Genomic DNA, 8,492 nt, shown 5'->3' with positions numbered 1-8,492 from the left:
TGAACCTCTGTAGGGAGCTGGAGAACAGCAGCACACAGTCATCACAGAGGGGTTTCCAGGGCGGGATTGCAACCTTGCATATAGCCAGCTACAACTTTATTTTCTTTACCTCCCATCCCCCGCCTTTTTTTTCTTTTTTTTTCTTGTCAGAGAAAGGGGAAAGGGAAAGGGAGAGGGAGGGAAAATTGTATTTGCCTCCTTTGGTAACCATAATTGAATTAAAGTTGTAAAATGTCTGGGAGTTTAACACTGACCGGGCAGGTTTTCAATAGGTTGTCATTGTGGGTTTTTTTTTCCTCTCCGAAGAACTGTTGGTTAATGGATGAATGGATCTGATCGAGCTGAGAAAAAAAATGCTAGATACATGCCTTTGAGTAAGATTTCTGCTGCCTTTATGCAGTGAAGCCTTTTTTGCTTTGAGTAATTCCAATCCAGTTGACGTCTGGTCAGAATTAGAGAGAGATTCACGGAGACTTCCGATTTCTTGCTGCATGATTGCCTTTGCTGCAAGTGCTAGTTTTGCAGCCTTGAACCTGATGCCACAGGAGATGTCTTGCAGTACTGAGACTTCTCGTTTTTTAGGATGCGTTCCTCCAAACCAGAGTTGTGTCATGAGGATTGGAGCTCTGAGGTGGACGATAGAAAATGCAAGCCTGCTCCAAGATCCCAGCATTTAAGCCTGATGATTTATTGGTCTTCCCCTACCGACACACAAAATGCATTTATTTTCCCTATTCATACTACTTTTAGACTAGCAGAAGTAGAAGAAAGCCACGAGGAATCAGAAAGATGGCAAAAAAGGAATGGATTTGTTTCCAGCTAGGTGGAATTCAGGCATTAAATTACTGACGTAGGTCAATGGTAGGGTTTCCCTTCTACCCTCCTTGGCTTTTAATCAGCCTGGGTGTTTTCTCCCATAAAGGATGAAGAGCACTGACAGCCATCGCTGCTTATAATCAGTAACTCTGATGTTTGGAGTGTTGGCAATGAGATATTTTCATGAGACCTATTTAGATCTCTCCACTTCTACCAGGCTAGTTTTGCAGAACATTGGGAATAAGCGCTATGTCAGATATGGATGAGACTCCGAAGATGACCTGCATGTTTTACGTTTTTCACAAATTTTGGGTGAGTGGATAAAACATTTCTTCAGAGTGTGTGTGTGCCTGTGTGTGTGTGTGTGTGTGTGTATGTGTGTGTGAGAGAGAGAGAGAGAGAGAGAGAAAAAACAGAAGACTTGTGCTTGAAATGAGCTCTGTTACATTGTGTATAACTTGGGAGGGGATCAAATATCTGTTATATATTATTTGCTTTTGTAAAGATACAAAATTTCTGTAATTGAAGAGAGCTGTTAAGTGAACTGAAGTAGGAGGTTAATGTTTTTAATCTCATTACAGAAGAATTCCTGCACAAAAGTCATCTGGGGGTGCGCGCGTGTGTGCATGTGTGTGCGCTTGTGTGCATGTCTGTGTGGGTGGGTGTGTGCTTTGTAAATGTATAGCTAGAAAAAAAGCCACCAACATAAAAGAGTTTTAAGAAATGTGTGATGTGGAGAATGTGTCAGTATTCCCTCTGTTGAATTAAGATGCCATTTTCAGCACTGAGCATTTTTCTTTGGATTCCTACCATGGTATTTCCACCACTGGTTAAAAATCAAGGTAAAAGGAGGGGAAGACCTTGGTGCACTGGTTCAGCAGGGAGGTTCTGAAGGGAAGAGGGAGCTGGGGAATAGGGGAGGTGGGAAACCTTGTAATATGGTGTTTCTTTTCTCTTAAATTAGAAACGTGAAACTGAACTGACAGCCATTTTATGTATATTTATGGGGCTGGTTGTGAAAAGGAAATCCAGAGAAGCATTGAAATTCACCCCACACTAACAGAATCAGAACAATTCCTACTGTGACCTCACCTTTTTAGACACTGAAGGCATTTGACTCGCAAGGAACTGCCTATCAACCCTTTAATCAAGGCATGTCAGCCAGTTTCCAAAAGTATGGGAATTAGAAGTGACAGGAGGGGGGGATTTTTTGATAGGTGAACAATCTATTCTCTACCCCACTGAAGACATATATAAACTTTGTTTCCATTTCAAATGTTATGGGGCTACCCTATCATGCTACTTTCTTTTTTTTTTTTTTTTTTTTTTCTCCTTATCCTTGCAGGAAATAAAATGTATGCTTGCTGCTCTACAGTAACTTTGGAACAGGACCTCAACAAAAAAATGCATATCTGGATGCTGCAGACGATCGCATTTGCTTTAACATCACTAGTCCTTTCCTGGGCAGAAAGCATCGAGTATTATGGGGAAATCTGTGATAATGCGTGTCCTTGTGAGGAGAAGGACAGCATCTTAACAGTGAGCTGTGAAAACAGAGGGATCATCAGCCTTTTTGAGATCAGTCCACCAAGGTTCCCCGTTTACCACCTCTTGTTGTCTGGGAACCTTTTGAACAGGCTGTACCCAAACCAGTTCGTCAATTACACGGGGGCTTCAATTTTGCATCTGGGGAGCAATGACATACAAGACATCGAAACCGGGGCCTTCCATGGTCTGAGAGGTTTAAGGAGGCTGCACTTGAACAATAACAAACTGGAACTTTTACGGGATGACACTTTCCTTGGGCTAGAGAGTTTGGAATACCTACAGGTTGATTATAATTATATTAGCGTCATTGAACCTAATGCCTTCAGCAAACTGCATTTGTTGCAGGTGCTGATTCTCAATGATAACCTCCTCTCCAGTCTGCCCAACAACCTCTTCCGTTTTGTGCCCTTAACTCACCTGGACCTGAGGGGTAACCGGCTGAAGCTGTTGCCCTATGTGGGCCTCCTGCAGCACATGGATAAAGTGGTGGAGCTGCAGCTGGAGGAAAACCCCTGGAATTGCTCCTGTGAGTTGATTGCTCTAAAGGATTGGCTGGACAGTATCTCATACTCTGCTCTGGTGGGAGATGTGGTTTGTGAGACCCCTTTCCGCTTACATGGTCGAGACTTGGATGAAGTCTCTAAGCAGGAGCTCTGCCCCAGGAGGCTCATCTCTGATTATGAAATGAGACCTCAGACACCATTGAGCACTACAGGGTATTTCCACACTACCCCGGCCTCAGTCAACTCCGTGGCCACTTCTTCTTCAGCTGTTTACAAATCTCCCTTGAAGCCCCCCAAAGGGACCCGCCAACCCAACAAGACAAGGGTGCGCCCCACCTCCCGCCTGCCCTCAAAAGACCTGGGATACAGCAACTATGGCCCCAGCATTGCCTACCAGACCAAATCCCCGGTGCCTTTGGAGTGCCCCACTGCCTGCACTTGCAACTTGCAGATTTCTGACCTGGGCCTCAATGTCAATTGTCAGGAGAGGAAGATTGAGAGCATTTCTGAACTGCAGCCCAAACCCTATAATCCCAAGAAGATGTATTTGACGGAAAACTACATTGCGCTGGTACGCAGGGCAGATTTTGTGGATGCCACTGGGCTGGATTTGCTGCATCTGGGCAATAATCGCATCTCGGTCATTCAGGACCGGGCTTTTGGGGATTTAACTAATTTGCGAAGGCTGTACCTGAATGGGAACCGGATCGAGCGGCTGAGCCCAGAGCTGTTCTATGGGCTGCAAAGCCTGCAGTACCTCTTCCTGCAGTACAACGTCATCCGGGAGATAGAGGCAGGCACCTTTGAATCTGTCCCCAACCTTCAGCTCTTGTTTTTGAACAACAATCTGCTGAGGTCTTTGCCAGGGAACATTTTTTCTGGTCTGTCTCTCTACAGGCTGAGCCTGCGGAGCAACCACTTCTCCTACCTGCCAGTGAGCGGGGTGTTGGACCAGCTGAAATCCCTGCTGCAGATCGACCTGCACGAGAACCCCTGGGACTGCACCTGCGACGTGGTGGGCATGAAGCTGTGGCTGGAACAGCTCAACACCGGTGTCCTGGTGGACCAGGTTATCTGCGAGTCCCCTAAGAAGTTTGCCCAGAGCGACATGCGGGCCGTCCGGGCGGAGCTGCTGTGCCCCGACTACTCGGACATCGTCGTCTCCACGCCCACTCCGTCCCCGGGCCAGCTGCCAGCCAGGACCACCCCCTCCTCCTCCACGGTGCGCCTCAATGGCACGGCGGCGGCGGGCGGCTCCGCGCCCGCGGGCGGCGCCGGCGGCGGCAGCTCCTCGGTGCCGCTCTCGGTGCTGATCCTCAGCCTGCTGCTCGTCTTCATCATGTCCGTCTTCGTGGCGGCGGGGCTCTTCGTCCTGGTGATGAAGCGGCGCAAGAAGGGCCAGGGGGACCACGCCAGCGCCAACAACTCCGACGTGAGCTCCTTCAACATGCAGTACAGCGTCTACAGCGGCGGCGGCCACCACCACCACCCCCACCTCCAGCAGCACCCGCCCCACCGCGGCGGCGGCAGCGGCGGCGGTGGGGGCGCTGCGCTGCCCAAGGTGAAGACCCCCGCCGGCCACGTCTACGAGTACATCCCGCACCCCCTGGGCCACATGTGCAAAAACCCCATCTACCGCTCCCGGGAAGGCAACTCGGGCGAGGATTACAAAGACCTTCACGAGCTCAAGGTCACCTACAGCAGCCACCCCCTGCCACCCGGCGGGGGCGCGCCGCCGCCCCCGCCGCCGCCGGCGCCCGGCGGGGAGGATGCGCCGGCGCGCAGCCCCGCGTACAGCGTGAGCACCATCGAGCCGCGGGAGGAGCTGCTCTCGCCGGTGCAAGACGCCGATCGCTTTTACAGGGGCATTTTGGAGCCCGACAAACACTCCCCCTCCACGCTGGGTACACCCGGCTCCACCCTCCCCGACTACCCCAAGCTCCCCGCCGCCTACACCTACTCCCCCAACTATGACCTTAGGCGTGCCCACCAGTACTTGCACCCGGGGCCGGGGGACGCCAGGCTCCGGGAGACGGTGCTCTACAGCCCCCCGAGTACTGTCTATGTAGAGCCCAACAGGAACGAGTATCTGGAGCTAAAAGCAAAACTAAACGCAGAGCCGGACTACCTCGAAGTGCTGGAAAAACAGACCACATTCAGCCAGTTCTGAGAAACAGCCCCCCCGCCCCCCGTCCCCTCGCCAGTCTCAGCAGCTCCTTCTCTAGAGTATTTGTATTTAACAACCACACGCAAAACAAAGAAACGTAAATGCTGACCTCCCTACACACACACACCTCGCCCCCCTCCTCTTTTTCCCCCCTTTAATTCATTTTATTGTAGGGTGAAGTGCCTTGGCACAGGACTTTTCAGCTTCGGGGAATGATTCTGAAAGGGTGTGCTGTTCAGTTTGGTTTGGTTTTGTATTTTTTTTTTTTTCCTCTGTTACTGCGTTTGGAAGTCGGAAACCACCTATTATGTAAAATGGGCACAACACTGGCATTGTGTGGGTGTCCATGTATGTTTGGGGAAGGTGGCAGGAGGTTTCATGGTTTCTTGTCAGGTCACATTCAGGTCGTGCTTTATTTTTTCCTTTTTTTTTTCTTTCTTTTCTTTTAAAGACATTATTTTTAGTTTTCTCTCTGGTTGAAGAGTACGGCGCACATTTTCCCCTTTTAGCCATGGGTGAGTCTAAATGGCTTTTGTGGAGAGATTAGCACACCCCGACTTTAATACAAGGTTTCCTTTTTTTAAGGATGTGTTTGTATACTTTCTGGACTTTTGAATTAAAAAAAAAAATATATTATGATCTTTAAAGGGATCACTGTAGATGTGGACAAATCATTAAAGAGTGCAGAGATATATGATCCATAACTGGTTAGTGAAAATAACTTATTGATGAAATATAAAAAAAAAATATTTTATTGTAGCACCTATTTTTATATGCACATTAGCATTTCTCTTTCCTTCACTATTTTAGGGCCTAATCTTGCAAATTTTTAACTCACTTGAGTATCTCTATTTGTGAAAGAAGTCCCAGCTTAGGCCTTCATCCTGCAGGCACTTAAGCACATGAACAACTTTACCAATGTGTGTGGTTCTGGAGACTCACTCATTGAGCAAAGTTAGTCAAAAGTAAAAACTATTAAGATAGAGAATGCAGAATTCTTCCTATAAGTAAAAATACTGGGATGTTTAAGTGTTTATTTTTTTTTTCCCCGGGTTGGGGTCCAAAGTCTGTGGATTGCTTTAAAGTATTGCACTACAGAGAGAGCTTTTTTCCCAAATCTGATATAGTATCAGAAGGACCTTTTAAATCTCTATAGATAATGCCAGTTATGACCAAATCCTAACAGACAATCTGAGACATAAAATCTGATCACAAAAGAAAAAAAATCATGTTTCTCTATTGAAAAAATGTATCTTTTAGCAACCTCCTGCTCAGGAGTCTGGTTGGGCAAACTAGTGAGGGACATGTAGAAGGCATTCATTTTATCAGTAAAAAAAGTTTCATTTTTGATTTGTTGGTTTCATTTTTTTCTTTTTTTTTTTTTTTTAAAAATTGTATTAGTTAACCAAAATATAATGATTTTGCAACTGTTGTAGCCAGTTTATGATTGTTTAGTCGAGTACAATTGCACTTGTACAGATCCACATGTTTACTGGCATCCTGAAAGACCAAATGATGGACTGTACAAATCTCTATAAAATGTCTTTACCCCTTTGGGCAGCAGGCAATGGGAAGGATATTCATAAACACAGCATCACTGTAAGATGGGACAACTCATGTCTCATATGTATCCCAGCACATGTGATTTTTTAATAGTTTCTGAATAAACACTTGGTAAATATTTCAAATGTAAGATCCTGAAGTAATGAGTATCTGAACTTTAAAATTTCTGGCCAAAATAATCCGTTTGTACATTGGATTCTCTTTACTAGCAATTAAGGCTTATCAAAAAGATCTAACGTTTCTAGGCAAACATAATGTGTTCTCTGTTTTTGAAACATGACATGTGGTAATTACCAGCATATATAACATGGGTCAGAAAGCAACACAATGATATGTGTTTCAACAACATATTGAATAGGATAGTTTTATATTTACATTTTGTTTCCTTACTGGGGTGTTCTTTAATATATGGAACAGGGTAAGTGATATTTCACAAGTGTTTTCTTTCTTCATTAGGTTATATTTAATATTGTTTCCAGAGTTGCTCACTGGTACATCTTTTATTGCAAAAGGGCTCTGTTCTATTCTGCTTTTCCTACCCATGTACAATCTGTCACTTTCTACAAAAACAAAGCTGTATAACTGGGCTGTTGAAATTCAAGAAAAATGTTTTCTTGGCGTGTGTTCTTCCCTCTGTGCCACCTACACTGAGCAAAAGCAAAAAAAAAAAAAAAAAAAGAAACAAGCATGACTGTATTTAGCTTGGACAGTTTAGTAAGCAGAGTGTTATTTCAGTTTGAAATGCAAAGTTGAGAAGTGTTCTTTTGTCACAGGAGACATAACAAATGGCTATTCTGTTCACTGCTCTCCATCTCCTGCAGACTTCCCATTGACACCAGTGAGAGATGTGTGTGTGGCTGCCTGAGGTGCAGTTTTCCAGCCCTAACTTTGAATCTCTGCCTTTATAACTATTGCTGAAACCAGTGGCCTGGTTCTTCCATTTAAGCTCAGTAGAGGCATGCTGTTGTTAAATGGGTATAAGTAAGAAAATTTTCAGCCTCGCTGACTCTGCCAGAGAAAGACTAGCTCAGAAAGGATTGAAGGAGAAGCTCCTGCAAACTTTGTGTCTCTTCATGTGTATATATATATATCTTTCCTGTGTGGTTCTAACCTAACCTCATGTTTATGAGTTTGCATAGGTGTCAGTACAAACATAGGATGAGGTCCTTATTGTGAAAGGTACATTGCGCATGGCATTCTGCCACAAAGAGGCAGCATCCGCAAATGAGTAAATGAGCAGGAATTGCTTGGATTTGTAAGAAATAGCTGAAAGAAATCCCTTGACATTCTGTTTATGTTTGCATCCTGACGCTGCCATTTCTGAGGTCGGTAGTACTGCTGCTTCCATGTGTTCTACATGCATTTAATAACTGCTAATGAAGGATTTTTCTAATGGTCTACACTACAACCAGAACAATTAATTTAAATCTTTTTGACGACTCACCTTCAGTAGAAAAAAACATGTTATTGCTTGTGTTACTGGAGAAAAAGATTAATTTACATCAATTACCTACAGAAAGTGCATTCCTGAAGATAAATCCTTGAAAAAGAATACAGAATCAAAAATAATATTCTTTAGTCAGTAATCATCCTGAAACATATCTGAAAGGGTTATTTGTGAATGAAGACTTCAATGGAAGTAGGAGTTCCCACTCAGTGGCTAAAATGATATATCATCTGTGGATACTTATTGCAAGAAAAAGTAGATAGGAATAGAAATTGGCAAAGGGACGTATGCCTCTGATTCAAAAAGAGGATAAGAGATAAAATAATTTGTTTGAAGAAAAAACTCACCCTATTTTGAGAATTCTGAATATTATTTTTAGTGGGTTATCAGATCTGTTATATTCCCCTCTTTTTTTTTTTTTTTTTTTTTTTGTTTTTTTTTTTTTTGG

General features: G+C 44.5%; 1 protein-coding gene across 1 annotated transcript; it reads left to right on the top strand.

The window, feature by feature from the left end:
• The first annotated feature begins 203 nt into the window (after nucleotides 1-203).
• Nucleotides 204-7,255, top strand: SLITRK5 (SLIT and NTRK like family member 5). The gene is made up of 2 exons (XM_015618503.2): nucleotides 204-1,128; nucleotides 2,162-7,255. The coding sequence occupies exon 2, from the start codon at nucleotides 2,170-2,172 to the stop codon at nucleotides 5,035-5,037; it is 2,868 nt and encodes a 955-aa protein (XP_015473989.1). The 5' UTR covers nucleotides 204-1,128; nucleotides 2,162-2,169; the 3' UTR covers nucleotides 5,038-7,255.
• The last annotated feature ends 1,237 nt before the right edge of the window (nucleotides 7,256-8,492 follow it).

The sequence above is a fragment of the Parus major genome, chromosome 1, assembly GCF_001522545.3.
Source record: "Parus major isolate Abel chromosome 1, Parus_major1.1, whole genome shotgun sequence".
Classification (NCBI taxonomy): Eukaryota; Metazoa; Chordata; class Aves; order Passeriformes; family Paridae; genus Parus; species Parus major.
The sequence above is the reverse complement of the archived record's forward strand: the minus strand, read 5'-3'. Positions and strand labels throughout refer to the sequence as shown.

Coding starts and splice junctions, on each gene's coding strand:
- SLITRK5 (XM_015618503.2), top strand. CDS start 2,170: ATGTATGCTTGCTGCTCTACAGTAACTTTGGAACAGGACCTCAACAAA.